At 42.3% G+C, this 17,416-nt stretch overlaps 1 protein-coding gene across 5 annotated transcripts in view; it reads left to right on the plus strand.

Annotated features, from left to right (window-relative positions):
- PHTF2 (putative homeodomain transcription factor 2) overlaps nt 1-17,416 on the plus strand; it is a 206,970-nt gene that overhangs the window by 137,619 nt on the left and 51,935 nt on the right. For all 5 annotated transcript variants that reach the window (XM_063448164.1, XM_063448163.1, XM_063448166.1 and 2 more), the window contains 4 exons: nt 81-297; nt 1,473-1,637; nt 13,143-13,361; nt 16,982-17,110. In XM_063448164.1, the coding sequence (XP_063304234.1) occupies nt 81-297; nt 1,473-1,637; nt 13,143-13,361; nt 16,982-17,110 (730 nt within the window). The remainder of the gene's footprint in view (nt 1-80; nt 298-1,472; nt 1,638-13,142; nt 13,362-16,981; nt 17,111-17,416) is intronic.

The following is a 17,416-nucleotide window of genomic DNA, read 5'->3' on the forward strand; positions in this document are numbered from 1 at the left end:
ATGCATGAACCATTCATCCAACAGTACTCAATTCTAACAATGTTCATGATGACTTTAACTGTTCAAATTCTTTACTCCAGTTCCAAGAACTCAAAAAACTCAATCGACAAATCCACAGAAACTGACAATGGTTACGTCTCATTAGAGGGGAGACTGACTGGTAAAAGCAGTGAAGATGGAGTACAACTCCATGAGCCTCACTGTGAAATACTTAATTCAGAAGAAGCCTCATGGCCGGCAGGAACAAAACGACATCCCCAACCTCAAGGAAAGATGAAGTACAATAAAACCAAAATGGTAATTCTGCATTTCTGTTTACATTTCTTCATTGTTGATTCTAATTGAAGATGCATAGATTTGTTTTTGTTTTTTTGGTATTTTTTTAAATCTGGTAATCATTGTCCCTTCAAATGCATTCAGCTTCGTATGATATAATCTATCTATAGTTTAAGCTTCTTTGGATATACTGTCTCTTAGTTATGTGTGTGTGTTTTTATAAGTAGTGTGATGGGTAACTTAAGTCTTAAATGTATTTACATCCTTCAAGGCCCCAATGATGACATGCCAAGTATGATTAGGTTTGTAGGTCCCTCTTAAATACCTTAGATTTTGTATTTATGTCATGCAAACTCATCATACTGGCATTATATTTTATACTATGGTATAGTGTTCAACAATTCCTCAATGGGATTAACATGTTTGAGGGGCCAGGCATGCCCACTGTATATTTATAGTAACTGTATTTATATTGGAAGTATTAATATACTCCTTTCCTAATTATGTCTAAATCTTTTAATATAGCTTTAATAGCTCAAATCCAAGAGTTATACTCGTAGGTTTGGAGTGAGATCAACCATTTGAAGCTTTTTAGTATACTGGTCACCTGTTCAGGCAGACAGATTTACTCTCAGCCAGTAGTTTTAATGTTATTAAATAGATTAATGGGAGTTAAATGTACTTCCATCTTATTTGTTTGTCAGAGACCAAGTGGTAAGGCATTGGTCTTGTAAACCAAAGATCATGGGTACTTAACTCAACAACACCTCATTTATTCATACATTAACATGTATAGCTTGGAGGAATGACGAGTTGGGGGGATGTAAAAGAAACATTTAAATACATAAAGGGAATCAACACAGGAGGAGAATATAAGAAGAAAAGAAGAAAAACCTACCACAACAAAAGGACATAAATTAGAGGGGCAAAGGTTTAAAAATAATATCAGGAAGTATTACTTTACTGAGAGGGTAGTGAATGCATGGAATAGCCTTCTACCTGAAGTGGTAGTGGTTAACACAGTGAACGAGTTTGAGTATGCATGGGATATGAATAAGGCTATCCTAGATAAAAGATAAGGCCAGGGACTAATGAAAGTACTTGGAAAATTGGGCAGACTAGATGGGCCGAATGGTTATTTTCTGCCATCACATTCTCTGTTTCTATATAAAACTCACTAAGCATCTCTTATTCAGGATTCACCAAGAGCTGCTGCCAATGTCTCAGATGAGGTATCCAGTGAGGATGATCCAAGCACAGGATATACAGCAACAGCAAGACGTAACATGGATCGTCCTTCTGGGGAAAGTGGTATCAGGAATAGAAAGGTTCACCATTACAAAAAGCACTACACAGCAGAGGTAATGTATATTGTATAAGCCATTTTAAAAAAAACATAATATACAATTTTTGAGTTTCATCCAAAGATAAAAGAACAATGTGTGCATAAACAAATGTGGTAGTATACGTTAATAAGAGGGCACCAAAGAAACAGGTAACATAATAGAAAATAAATTCACAAACAATCATAAAGAAACAGTTTCCACAATAAAAGGAGTCCATCACATGAAGTATGTAAGTAGAAGCTAAAGTTGAGATATTACCCTACACTAAATAATCCTACAAATCCCCCCCCCCCCCTCCCAATGATATCCTGTTGGACCTTGACAAGGGATCTAGCTAATGTTAGCTAACATTCAGCATAATGTCTTTGATCTAAGACAGTGAAGGGATTGAAATTAATTTAGGGATCAAACCCAAAAGAGCCACCTCCAAGGTAAAAGGAATGTAACTTGAAATGGTAGTTTTAACAAATTCAAATAATTCTTTCCATATTGGGACTAAATGTGGACATGACCACCAAATGTGGTAAAGAATGTGCACACCTCCACTTCTACACAGACATGCTGAAGTAGTACCAGGCTACATGTGGCTCAAACTGACAGTAAATATTATCTAGACCGCAACTTCTAGGAGAATTCAACATAATTGGTACAGCTAGAGATATTAGCATTGGTTAACACTTACACTTTTCAACTGGATATGATTTGCACAGTTCTTTCCCAACTAGCTTTGTAGGTAGGTGGTCTAATGTAAAATGAGCCTGTAATTGTCCAGTAATACACATAAATAGATCTCTTCTTGTGAGAAATGCATTGTTAAGAAAACAAGTTGAATTACCAGATTAGATGATATGATTTCTTTCATTTGCTCAGGTTCCTAAGGTACATTCGGTTCACCTGAGAGGTATGACATCCATGTCATTTTCTACTCTTGGCCTTAATTGCTGAAGCAAAATGATTGTGTTCAATTATGCATACCATTGTAATTAATAGCCATGATTAGTTTGGTTTACTCTGAATTTGTCAAAAGGATTAACTTTGAAAGTCTGTTTAATTTGGAGCATCGCAGTATTTTTTTTACTTTTCCACTGGTGAAATTGGTGTTCACTAATTTTCTTTAACTGAATGCTTTATAATGGTAAACCCTGTCTTCAATGATTAATGTATTTACAATGTTCTTAACTCTTATTGTGCAGTTGCGTGTATTGTGAAATTGCTTCCTGTTGAGTAGTCGGTAGTTTATTTATATTCTATATATTCTTACGCATTCCTTTTGGCACAGCATAGCACAGTGATTGCCATACATGTATCATAGGAATATCATTGCTTTTCTATTGAAACGCATTTGATTGGCCGAAATCATCTGTCCAGATGATCTCTCAAAGAGGAATGGCTTCCGCGGCAAGATAAGGCGAGTTTACTTAAAGCGGCACTGTCACCCCTTCAAAATGAGTAATTCACTGAAATTCCAATCCAGTCAAAAGATATACTGAGACAAAGTAGGGACTACTTTTCTCAGTATATTTCCAAGCCTTACTGTAGCGCAAGGAGCAGAAGAGGACCAGCCAGAAGATGGTGCCCACAAGGGACAGGTTCAGGTAACAAAATATTACCATACCCTGCTCGCCGACCACCAGCAGTGATGTCACAGATTATGCAAAATCCCCAGATGGTGACAAAAAAAGATTACGGGGTTAACAATAACTCCCAAATCGAGAAAACCGCGCCACAAAAAATCTAAAATCAATATTGTAATCAGATGAAGTGTTTCTAGAACCAAATGCTGGCTTTAACAAGAAATATCCTTAGTATTCCTATACATGAGAGTATATACAGAATGGAAGAAAGCGCAAAGTGCTAGAATAAATGAAGTATAAATAATTTATTTAGATTATAATGACAAGCAATATATGTATATAAAAATTATGTAAATCTTTTTGAATTTGGGTAGATGGTAGAAGATAGCTATGACAGGGTTTTCTTGATATAAAAATCGGAACTCTTCTTGATTCAAGATCCTTTTTGTTTTTGCTCCTGATAGAAGTGAGCAAATTCCTCTTAAAATCTTGGGTTGGATCTACATCCAATTTTCTGTAAGTTGCTTGATCCCCCAATAGTCTAAAAGCTTCTTTGTTGTATTCCTCTTTATCCTGTATAAGAATAACTCCCCCTTTGTCAGCTTCTCTGATTTGTATGGTAAAATTATTTTGGAGGTCGAGGAGGGTTCTTTTTTTCAGCGTGGGTCAAATTTGATTTTATCCTCTTTTTTTCGGGCACATAGATCTTTTATATCTTTTAGTACCAGATCAGTGTACACTCTAATAAATTCTCCTTGTTCATGGCTGGGAACGAACGTAGAGGGGTGGTTTCAAATTCGAATGTATAACCCTTGTTGAGGTATTGAACTGTTCCTCAGTGTCTTGTAGTGCTTCAAGTATGTCTCTTATTGTGATATCATTGGAGAGTGGCCATGGAGTGTCTATGTTCTCCATAGGCAGTTACACTGCATCCCTGTAGAAGTGAGTGCAGGACTCTCGAAACGCGTAGGATTGACCAACAGAGGGATCGAACTAGTTCACAGCGTACTATCTACCCAGGATATTATACTGTTTTTTTACTTTCTATCTTTTCAATTTGAAATTTTTTTTTTCACTGACCTGTTTACAACAATCACTTGAGGGAATCTGCAACTCCATTGCAGGATCTACAAACATAGGAGGATACTACACATCCATTAACTCCTTCACAACCGGACCGAGCAGGTGTGCACTCCAGCCTTTGAAATCAGGTTTTTTTCTCTCGATATACTCACAACCTTTTGGTGTATTTTCATATATATGGACTATTTGTTTTATTTTAGTTTTTAACAATAGAAGGTATCCCCTGGGTGGGAACTCTGTTTAACCGGACATTCCATTTACATATAAATGTTCATTTTTATTTTTACATTTTTTTTATATACATATGCTTGTCATGATAATCTAAATACATTCGTTATACTTTATTTATTCTCGCATTTCGTGCTTTCTTACATTCTGTATATACTCCCCCAATGGTGACAGTGCCGCTGTTCTATCAAATTCCCCTACCTCGTGAAAATCCCCTACCCTAGTCACTTCTGGTGAGGGAAATCAGCTGGATCTTGTGCTGCCACATGTGTGCTAGCACTCCTCCTACTCCTCCACAGCAAGGTCTTGGAAGGTAAGTAAAGCTAGTTTTACACTTTCATTACAGTTAGTGCATTCACTAATCCTAAACACACAAGACATTTAGGGTTAAGTGAGGGTTCAAATTACGGTTAGGTAAATTATTTTAACCTCTCTCACTCTCTATTCAAATCCTAACCCTTGGGGTAAGGGTTAAAATAAAGTGTGAAAATTCATCTAATGTGAAATATCAGTAAATAAAAACAAGTCCCTAATCCTAACCCTTAATTTGAACCCTAACATTAACCCTAAATGTCCCATGTCCTAAGCTTAGTGAATGCACAAACTATAATGAAAGTGTAAAACACTAGCTTTACTTACCTTCCAGGACCTTGCTGTGGAGGAGTAGCAGAAGTGCTAGCACACATGTGCAGCACAGGATCCAGCTGATTTCCCTCACCAGAAGTGGCGAGGGTAGGGGATTTTCACGGGTAGGGGAATTTGATAGAACACCGCCTTTTAAAAGGAACCAGGGACAGTCCAACATTACATATCTACAGGTATTTAGAATGTTAGCATATGCCTTTACTCTGACCATTGGCAAAAATTGCCTCTCCATAATAAAATGTAGTTTCTTCTTTTATTTTGTGTAACTAAACTATGGTAAATTTAAAATAAAGAACAGTGGGAAATATAGGGACTAAAAATAATTGATTCAGAAACAAAACCTGTAAAGCGACAGTGCAGTTTTAAAGTACCTCCATGTTAAAATTGAATTACTCTTTGTGACACAAATGCTCAAGAACTGTGATTGATAGTGTAAACCTGGCCTTAAAATTTGTAAGTCCTTAGCCATGACTAGCCAGGCTTTAAAAGTTACTCAGCACTGCAAGATTAGAGGATCCATGGTTCACTCACCAGTGGTTAACTTCTACTTGCCAAGGATAACCTTTCACTCACCAATGGCTAGTGGAAATTGTGAGCCCTATGTAAATTATTGTCAGATGCATACTAATCTGTTAACCACGTAGGGCAGAATTGCATGCTGGTGCACAAACCCTCCTCATTTTTTCATCCATAACCTACCCTATCCACCACTGCATGCTCTCATACCTCTAGGACAGACTAGGCAGAAACTCAGCCTCCTGCTTTGCCATTCTACTGTGAGTAACAGTACTGGGAAGGGGTCCTATGTGCAATCTTCCACATCCATCGCAGCTGTTACCTGCGACCTCCCCCTCCCCCCCCCCCCCCTAGTATTATACAGATCACTGTTTGTTTTATAAATAAATGTGATTTTAAATAATCCAGAAGTAAATTCAGGGCCGGCGCATCCCATAGGCGACTTAGGCAGTCGCTTGGGGTGCACCGGCCTGGGGCCGCCAGATTTGAGTGACCTGCAGGAGGGAAGCACACGCCTTCCGGCCACGCTACAAATATAGGTAGGAGGCACACAAGGGGAGGAAGGATAACACTAAGGGGGTAGGGGAAGAACCATGGAGGCGGAGGAGAGGGAGAACCATGGAGGCGGAGGAGAGGGAGAACCATGGAGGCGGAGGAGAGGGAGAACCATGGAGGCGGAGGAGAGGGAGAGCCGCGGAGGCGAGGGAGAACCACCGTGGGGGAGGGGGAGGAGAGGGAGGACCACAATGGGGGGGGGGGGGGGATGAGGGGAGAGGGGGGATAGTGAGAGGACCACAATGGAGGGGAGAGGGGGGATAGTGAGAGGACCACAATGGAGGGGAGAGGGGGGATAGTGAGAGGACCACAATGGAGGGGAGAGGGGGGATAGTGAGAGGACCACAATGGAGGGGAGAGGGGGGATAGTGAGAGGACCACAATGGAGGGGAGAGGGGGGATAGTGAGAGGACCACAATGGAGGGGAGAGGGGGGATAGTGAGAGGACCACAATGGAGGGGAGAGGGGGGATAGTGAGAGGACCACAATGGAGGGGAGAGGGGGGATAGTGAGAGGACCACAATGGAGGGGAGAGGGGGGATAGTGAGAGGACCACAATGGAGGGGAGAGGGGGGATAGTGAGAGGACCACAATGGAGGGGAGAGGGGGGATAGTGAGAGGACCACAATGGAGGGGAGAGGGGGGGATAGTGAGAGGACCACAATGGAGGGGAGAGGGGGGGATAGTGAGAGGACCACAATGGAGGGGAGAGGGGGGATAGTGAGAGGACCACAATGGAGGGGAGAGGGGGGATAGTGAGAGGACCACAATGGAGGGGAGAGGGGGGATAGTGAGAGGACCACAATGGAGGGGAGAGGGGGTATAGTGAGAGGACCACAATGGAGGGGAGAGGGGGGATAGTGAGAGGACCACAATGGAGGGGAGAGGGGGGATAGTGAGAGGACCAAAATGGAGGGGAGAGGGGGGGATAGTGAGAGGACCACAATGGAGGGGAGAGGGGGGATAGTGAGAGGACCACAATGGAGGGGAGAGGGGGGATAGTGAGAGGACCACAATGGAGGGGAGAGGGGGGATAGTGAGAGGACCACTGTGGCGAAACCGACCTCGCCACGTGTCCTTGGAGGGGGCTGATTGCCCGCCTCTTGCCTTTGGACTATGGACCAGACTTTATGGGAATGTGATACCCCAGATAGCCATACCATGGAGCCTATTCATATAATGAAAGACTATGGGAAAGACTTTAGCTCCATGGCAATTGTACTGTGTGAGTAGGATCTGCGCACTATTCGGTAGTTTTGTGCGTGCAGATCCCAGCTATCTGGGGATAGGTGAAATGTCTGTGTGTTATGTGTAAATGTGACTTTATGTATTTTAAAGTGTTTTATGTTGTTTTGCAACCACGTGGTTAATGGAGTCTGCCTTTAGTCCTGGGTAATTGGATTACTTCTCCAATTAACTCCAGGGCAGAAGGGAGGAAACCAGGGTGCATTGTGGGGATGTTTTTCTGCCACCCAGAAAGGAACAAAAGATACTTTTAGTAACTTTTGAACCCCTGGTCGGATTCATGCCATTTTTTAATATGTTGTTCCCCTGAATGGATTGATTGTGGATATGTATTTTTATGTGAATGTGATGTATGGTTTTAAAGTTATGAAAGTTGTGTAAAAGTATATTTTACACTGTATGCATAATGGGATTATGTGTCACACTAAGGGGAGGGGATGTGTGGGAGGTAACATCTATGTCATTGGTTCTTTTATGCCTCCCCCTGGGTGTGGCCTGTATGTGTGAGTTGGAAATAAAAGCCAGGCTGGATGAGCCAGTCCAGAGTTCCTGTTTTACCCTCATAGTGATGTGTCGTCTCATTATTGGGGGAAGGATTTATTGCATGCTGTTCCAGTTTGACTGCTAGGAGTGCAAACCTATTCGTATGGTTCCTATTCAACTGTCTACAGCATTCAGAGGCTTGAGAGGATTCATATGCTTCTCTGATTCGGTGATTGTGGTGTCGGCTAGAGTGCTTGGAGGCCTCAGGAAGTGCTAGGAGCATCCATTAACGGAGGTACTCAGTCGGGGTGCCAGGCGATCCGTTACATTGGTGGCAAGCGGTGGGATGGCGTCCTAGTGCGAGGTAAAGCAGCTCGGAGACACAGTTCGTTTGGATTACAAATTGAGGGCAACGCTAGCAGTCGTGCAGCGCCCCTGGGAGCAGACAAGTATGGAAGGTTCTGGCTCTGGAGATGATTGGCTGGCCGAGGTGAGGCAGCGAGTGGCCGAGTATGGGAATGATATACCCATGGAGACACGCCGGGTGATCTGGAACCAGGTCATGGCCGAGCGAAACACAAGGCTGGACCGAGAATTCCGGCTGGCGAAAGAGAGGAAGTATGCTCAGCAGCAGGAGCGTTACAGCAGCCGAGTAGAGGCTGCATCCGAGGAGGTTAGCCGTCTTTTCCTGAGGCGGCGGGAGGAACCCGAAGTGGGGGTCCTCATAGACTTGTCCTGTGAGGAACCACAACAGGCAGGTAGAGATGGGACCAAGGTCTCTCCACCGGGCCCACCGGGATGCTGGGCAGCCGGCCCAGATCCCCAGCAGCAGCCAGAGTTGTCAGGTGGGGAAGCAGGTGGCCCTTACTCACAAATTTTGAGGGGCCTCACGGATTGGTCCTGGGAAAACCCGCAGGTGGAGATGGGACTGCGGTCTCTCTACCGGCCCTACAGGGATGCTGGGCAGTCGGCCCAGATCCCCAGCGGCAGGTTACAGTTCAGAGAGAGGAGCTTGTTACACCCTCTCTCCAGCGGCAGCCTAACCCACCAAGGGGAGACCGTAAGCCCCACACCAGCGCAGATGGGACCGTGGTCTCTGCGCCCAAGTTACAGGAAGCTGAAGGAGCCGTCCTCCATCCCCAGCGGCAGTGTGATTTGTTGGGAATTGGGAGCCCGGTCTCCATTCCCCAGCGGCAGAGTATCCAGCAGGGAATAGAGAGCCCAGCCCCCTTTCCCCCACAGCAGGACTCTGTGCTGGGAGGAGAGACAGTCGGTCTCCCTCCGCAGAGACGGGAAGTATGCATGGGAGAGGAGATTGTTACCACCTCTCCCCAGCGGCGGATCATTAATGTACAGGGAATAGAGAGCCCAGTCTCCATTCCCCAGCGGCAGAGTGTTCTAATGGGAGAGGAGCTGGTTACCACCTCTCCCCAGCGGCAGCTTAATGTACCAGGGGGAGACTGTAAGCCCCACACCTGTGCAGATGGGACCGTGGTCTCTGCACTTCCAGCACAGGGGGTAGGGACGGTCGGTCCTGCCCCCCCACAACAGGGCTGTTTAGCCAAAGGGGAGACAGTCTGTCTCCAGCAGCAGAGCTGTGTAACTAAAGGGGAGACAGTCGGTCTCCAGCAGCAGAGCGGTGTAACTCAAGGGGAGACAGTCGGTCTCCAGCAGCAGAGCGGTGTATTTAAAGGGGAGACAGTCGGTCTCCAGCAACCAGGCTCCAACCAGACTACTCCCGTGGTAGTGCTGGCAACAGGACAGAGTACCGCTGGTCTCTGCCCCCTCAGCAACCTACCAAGGCAGCCTACCAGTCCCCCACACAGCCGTGGTGAGGCACCTGAACCTGGACAAGATTCTCCCTCACCCAGGTGTAGTAACTGTTTATTGTGGGTGGGCTGCTGGACTAACAAGGGCACTGACCGGCAGGAGGTCAAGTACCCTGTTAGTCTGGGGGGTAAAGGGGAGAAGTGTGGCGAAACCGACCTCGCCACGTGTCCTTGGAGGGGGCTGATTGCCCGCCTCTTGCCTTTGGACTATGGACCAGACTTTATGGGAATGTGATACCCCAGATAGCCATACCATGGAGCCTATTCATATAATGAAAGACTATGGGAAAGACTTTAGCTCCATGGCAATTGTACTGTGTGAGTAGGATCTGCGCACTATTCGGTAGTTTTGTGCGTGCAGATCCCAGCTATCTGGGGATAGGTGAAATGTCTGTGTGTTATGTGTAAATGTGACTTTATGTATTTTAAAGTGTTTTATGTTGTTTTGCAACCACGTGGTTAATGGAGTCTGCCTTTAGTCCTGGGTAATTGGATTACTTCTCCAATTAACTCCAGGGCAGAAGGGAGGAAACCAGGGTGCATTGTGGGGATGTTTTTCTGCCACCCAGAAAGGAACAAAAGATACTTTTAGTAACTTTTGAACCCCTGGTCGGATTCATGCCATTTTTTAATATGTTGTTCCCCTGAATGGATTGATTGTGGATATGTATTTTTATGTGAATGTGATGTATGGTTTTAAAGTTATGAAAGTTGTGTAAAAGTATATTTTACACTGTATGCATAATGGGATTATGTGTCACACTAAGGGGAGGGGATGTGTGGGAGGTAACATCTATGTCATTGGTTCTTTTATGCCTCCCCCTGGGTGTGGCCTGTATGTGTGAGTTGGAAATAAAAGCCAGGCTGGATGAGCCAGTCCAGAGTTCCTGTTTTACCCTCATAGTGATGTGTCGTCTCATTATTGGGGGAAGGATTTATTGCATGCTGTTCCAGTTTGACTGCTAGGAGTGCAAACCTATTCGTATGGTTCCTATTCAACTGTCTACAGCATTCAGAGGCTTGAGAGGATTCATATGCTTCTCTGATTCGGTGATTGTGGTGTCGGCTAGAGTGCTTGGAGGCCTCAGGAAGTGCTAGGAGCATCCATTAACGGAGGTACTCAGTCGGGGTGCCAGGCGATCCGTTACAACCACAATGGAGGGGAGAGGGGGGATAGTGAGAGGACCACAATGGAGGGGAGAGGGGGGGATAGTGAGAGGACCACAATGGAGGGGGATAGTGAGAGGACCACAATGGAGGGGGATAGTTAGAGGACCACAATGGAGGGGGATAGTTAGAGGACCACAATGGAGGGGGATAGTTAGAGGACCACAATGGAGGGGGATAGTTAGAGGACCACAATGGAGGGGGACAGTGAGAGGACCACAATGGAGGGGGGAGGGGGGAGTGTGAGGACCACAATGGGGGGGGGGGAGTGAGAGGGCCACAATGGGGGGGAGTGAGAGGGCCACAATGGGGGGGAGTGAGAGGACCACAATGGGGGGAGGGAGTGAGAGGACCACAATGGGGGGGAGGGAGTGAGAGGACCACAATGGGGGGGGAGGTGGATAGTGAGAGGACCACAATGGAGGGGAGAGGGGGGATAGTGAGAGGACCACAATGGAGGGGAGAGGGGGAATAGTGAGAGGACCACAATGGAGGGGGGGGTAGTGAGAGGACCACAATGGATGGGGGGGGGCATAGTGAGAGGACCACAATGGATGGGGGGGGGGCATAGTGAGAGGACCACAATGGATGGGGGAGGGCATAGTGAGAGGACCACAATGGATGGGGGGGGGGCATAGTGAGAGGACCACAATGGAGGGGGGAGGGGGAGTGTGAGGACCACAATGGGGGGGAGGGAGTGTGAGGACCACAATGGGGGGGAGGGAGTGAGAGGACCACAATATGGGGGGAGGGAGTGAGAGGACCACAATGGGGGGGGGGGAGTGAGAGGACCACAATGGGGGGACTGAGGGGTGGGGGAGTGAGAGGACCACAATGGGGGGACTGAGGGGTGGGGGGGTGAGAGGACCACAATGTGGGAGGGGGGGGGTGAGAGTGGAGAAGACCACTAAGAGGTGGGGGACACCACTAAGGGACAGGGGAGAGCTCTAAGGACGGAGGGGGCAGTTCTAAGGGAGGGGAGGAGAGTGCATTAAGGGACTGGAGGGGAGGGGAGAGCACTATAAAAAAAATAAAAATAAAGAGCTGCTCCCCTCTCAGTCTCTATCCTACTCCACAAACCCTATCTTTCAAACTACACATACACAATGCATCCTTACACATACACAGAAATACACAACGCATCCCTACACACACACACTGAAACATGCAATGTATCAATTTATCCCTACTGACACACCGAAACACAATGCATCCCTAACGCACACACACTGCCTCTGTTACGCACACACAAAATGCATCTTACACACTCAGTGCCTCAATGCACCCCTTACAGACACACACTGCATTACACTACATACACCGAAACACGCCTTGCATCCCTTACACACACACACACACACACACACACTGCATCCCCTATACACACACTATATGCCTTACACAAATTGGTATCCCTATACACTACATTCCATAAGAACACACACAAATTACATACTCTACAATAAAATATAACACATCCCCTTCACACATACTCTCCACTCCCTAGGAGCAAACTTATGGGTGTATGGGTGGGCCATGTAGGTGGACTTATGGGTGGGCCTTGAGCTGTATAAGGGGTCCCAAAAATGGAGCTGCTTCCTGTTTGTTGACCAGTGGAGCCAGATTGCAGCCTGAGCCCATCATCATCATCCTCTTGTTCTCATCTGGTGGTAAGTAGGCAATCCAGTATATTATTAGTGGCACTAATGTCTAATTTATCTTACATTAAAGGGCCACTATAATCTTTGTATGAAAAGAGAATACAGAGATGATCCATTCCACAGCTTAATGTAGTGGTTCTGGTCTCTATAGCCTGTCCCTGCAGACTTTTTAATGTAAACACACTGCCTTTTCAGATAAAAGACACTGTGTTCAGCACTGGCGTTGGCCCATATGGGTGGGGCATTGTGATGTCACATGGTGAACAGAACATATGGGGGGGCGGCAAATTTTTGTTTGCCTAAGGCGGCAAAAATCCAATGAGTAAATTACAATGTCAACAGTACCTGTGGTTATTTCCAAGTTAAACAAAATTTGACACTAATGTTTTGCTTTTTTTGTAGTTGGGTTGGATGCTTGCTCATTACAGAGAAAATTTTTATATGCTTTATAACATTGTCATGACTTGTTTGTGTGTTTCTTTTTTGATGTTTGTGAAGACTAAATATTTTTGTTACATTTTTTATTTTTTTTAGGATGTCCAAAAATCAGGCACAAGTTGCAGTTCCCGCTGTTCCAGTTCCAGGCAGGATTCGGAGAGCACTAGACCAGAGTCTGAAACAGAAGATGTGCTTTGGGAAGATTTGCTGCATTGTGCAGAGTGCCGCTCTTCCTGTAGCAGTGAAACAGATGCTGAAACTAATCATGGGAATCTTTGTATGAAAAGAGAATACAGGGATGATCCATTCCACCAGGTTTTTATTTATTTTTTGTTTCTTCTCCTTTCATTAGTTAATATTGTTAGTCAGTGAGACTAGTTTTAGATGCGAAGTTAGTAAGAGACAGAATTTAGTGTATTCATTACCGCTAAGCTCTAGGGGGGACACTAAAGGTAAAATTAACTAGTTATTTAAGGACATTAAAAAAAAAAAAATCTGTATACTACGATTTTTTTGCAGTATTGTTTGTTTATTAATATTTTGTTGTCATTTTATGAGTTTTCATAAAATTGCAAAATGTGATTTTAGTTGGAAATTGTATGTGTCTATTTAACCCCTTAAGACCGCAGGACGTACTATGCCGTCCTTATTTTGGTGGCTCTAAAAGCCGCAGGACGGCATAGTACGTCCTGCGATCTTATGTACTTACCCGGTCGCCGGCGATCCCACGCCGGCGATCGCGGTATGGGGGACTTACCTGGGAGCCCAGGGAGTCCCCCTGCGTCCTCTTCAGCCGCCCAGGGCCATGTGATCGCGAGGTCCTTGCGAGGACCCCGCGATCACATGGACGGCATAGCCGTCCAAGGCATTGCCAGCAGGGGGAGTGCCTGTAATGACAGGTACTCCCCCTGCTGTCTGAAAAAAAAATAAAAAATGTTAAAACAGTGTAAAAATAAATTATATATACTTAGATCATATATATATTTATTATATATATGATCTAAGTATATATATACACACATATACACACATACACATAAATATGCATACACTGTCTACGTGTATTTTAATATTAATATATACATAATTATATATATATATATTAATATCAAAATACACGTACAATGATATTGATTAAATATATATATAATTTTCATTATATATATATATTTATATATAATAAAAAATAAATAAATATATAAATACGTTAAAAAAATAAAAAAAAAAATAATAAAAAAATAATAAAAAAAAATAGATAAAAAATATATAAACATGCGTAATTTCGTTCTAACTGTATTTTAAAATTAATATATATATATTGATATCAAAATACATGTAGAACGAAATAATATATATATCTATATACATAAGTATATACGTATATATCACTATGTATATACCTATATATAAATAAAAATGATTAAAAAAATTATATACATATATATACACACATATATATATATATATATACACACATATATATATATATATATATATATATATATATATATATATATATATACACACATATTTATGTAATAATTTTACATAATTAGGTCATTTTATTAATTACAATTTGCAGGACCTGCCTGCCAACCCAGGCCAAAAGTTCAGGGAATTACATTGTCTAGCACTATATTTAACTCTGTAACTTTCCAAGACACCATGAAACCTGTACATGGGGGGTACTGTTTTACTCGGAAGACTTCGCTGAACACAAATATTAGTGTTTCAAAACAGTAAAATATATTACAACGACGATATCGTCAGTGACAGTGACATTTTTTGCATTTTTCACACACAAATGGCACTTACACTGACGATATAATTGTTGTGATACGTTTTACTGTTTTGAAACACTAATATTTGTGTTCAGCGAAGTCTCCTGAGTATAACAGTACCCCTCATGTACAGGTTTTATGGTGTTTTCAAAAGTTACAGAGTCAAATATAAGGTTTGCGTTTCAGTTTTTTCACATTAAAATTCGCCAGGTTGCCTTTGAGACCGTATGGTAGCCCAGGAATGAAAATTATCCCCATGATGGCATACCATTTGCAATAGTAGACAACCCAGGGTATTGCAAATAGGGTATGTTCAGTTTTTTTAGTAGCCACTTAGTCACAAACACTGGCCAAAATTTGCGTTCAAATTAGTTTTTTGCATTTTCAAATATTAACACTAACTTTGGCCAGTGTTTGTGACCAAGTGGCTACTAAAAAAGACTGGACATACTCAATTTGCAATACCTTAGGTTGTCTACTTTTGCAAATGGTATGCCATCATGGGGGTAATTCCTATTTCTGGGCTACCATATGGTCTCAAAGGCAACGTAACCAATCTGGCGAATTTCAATGTAAAAAAACTGAAATATGTAACACGCTATATTTGACCCTGTAACTTCCCAAAACACCATAAAACCTGTACATAGGGGTACTGTTTTACACGCGAGACATCGCTGAATACAAATGTGTATTGTATTGCAGTAAAAGCAAACAGTATTATGACATTCACAGTTAGAATGTCACGTAGAACTAAAAAAATTCTTATTTTCTCCCATTTTTTAAATATTTTTTTCATATTAAATTATGTTCCATACCTAAATATTTGATGTTAAACGAAAGCCCCGTTTCCCCTGAATAAAATGAAATATAATAATGGGGGGTGCATTTAATATGAAAGAGGTGAATTATGGTTGGACAGACATATAGCGCAAATGCCAGGTTTTGTTTACGTTTTTTTGGATCACAACTTGTACATTTGGCTGCGGTCTTAAGGGGTTAAAGTGCCATGCAAGTATGTTTTTTTTTGTTTGTTTGTTTTTTTGCAATGCTTGAAACAATAGATTGCTTAGGTCAGATAACAAGCTTCTCTATAAAGATCTGTTATGAATAAGGAGACTTTTTTGAGTTTTATAAAAAAATGTGCTAACGAAGCTCTGCAATGTAATATGGCCTAGCTTTTCTTTTTTTAATCCAAGATGAAATGGGTAATAGTGAGAGAACCAGTTGATAACAAAGAAAAATTGAATTTCACATCATTAAAACATCTTGTGATGCATTTTGTTTAAACCAAAGATTTGGTTTAAACAATATGCATTATTAAAACAAACATTGCATACATTTAAATAATGATTTAAAAAACTAATTTTAAATATGTACTGAAACCTCCCTCAAAACACCTGTTGCATTGTACTTGTTGGCATTAATTCAAACTTTCATGTTCAATACTACATTTAATTTTTACCAGTAATAACTACATATAAAGTTATAGATTTCATACCACCATATTTCTTCAGTGTTCCTTCTCCTTCTGCAAATACAGGCGAGGGCTGCAGTTAGTAGCCTGGGGCCTGTATTAATAAATATATTACCAAATAGCTTCTAGCAATCCTCTGTATTAGATTCCTCCCCCATACTTACTGTTACATCGATCAATTAAAAATAAATCAAACCAGGGTAAGTAATGTTTTACAAAGTTTTTGGATATATATATAGAGCTTTCTAGCCGAGCACTTCCACCTGCTGCATAACAGTATCCCCAATTATTTATGACAGAGCACCAAAAAATAGTCTTTCCTGTTACAAAAAGATGTGCACACTGAATGCTTGTGCAAATGTGAACTTGAAAATAATTCAAGATAATTTTGTCACACCTCTCTTTCTCATGGCTAATAAAACACTTTTGAGTGGTTCTGTGGGCGCAGACTTTGCTTTTGTCAGTAAGTTGTTTTTGTTTATTTTATATTTTTCTCCTCAAAAAAAAGAAAGGAGGTGATTATTAAATCTCTGATAACATTTTAAGTAAATATATTTGAACATTAAGACTTGGCCAGGTAGCATTTTTAACATATATTCTCAAATAAATTAAATGTATTTAACATTTTTTTTTTGCTTGCATGTTCTATATTTAAAACATCTCTGGTTCCTTATTTATAGAGTCACTTACCCTGGCTTCACAGCACTAACCCAGGACTTGAAAAAGTCAGTGCTATTGTGTGGGAAGGAAATGACTGTAAAAAAGCAGATATGTCTGTTTTGGAGATCAGTGGAATGATCATGAACAGAGTAAGTAATGAGCTTTTTTCTCTTGGTCTTTTTTTGTAGGTTTTTCTTTGCATGATGTTTTTGTTTGTTTGTTTTTTAATTCTTTATTTTTTTGCCTCACTCCACTAGTGAGTATGCAACAAATAGTAGGTTAACAGTGATGCAATATAATGAAACAAGCATGATATTCAGACAGTGTGTGAGTATGGAGTGGAGGGAGGATTTTTATAGTTATAGGCGTGCGGGCCTAACAGGTAGGCTCCAAAAACGTGTACAACCTTATACAAGGTAGCCCCCTCCCATATTATTAGCAGAGCACATTTGTAT

This window comes from Pelobates fuscus, chromosome 3 (assembly GCF_036172605.1).
Source record: "Pelobates fuscus isolate aPelFus1 chromosome 3, aPelFus1.pri, whole genome shotgun sequence".
NCBI lineage: Eukaryota > Metazoa > Chordata > Amphibia > Anura > Pelobatidae > Pelobates > Pelobates fuscus.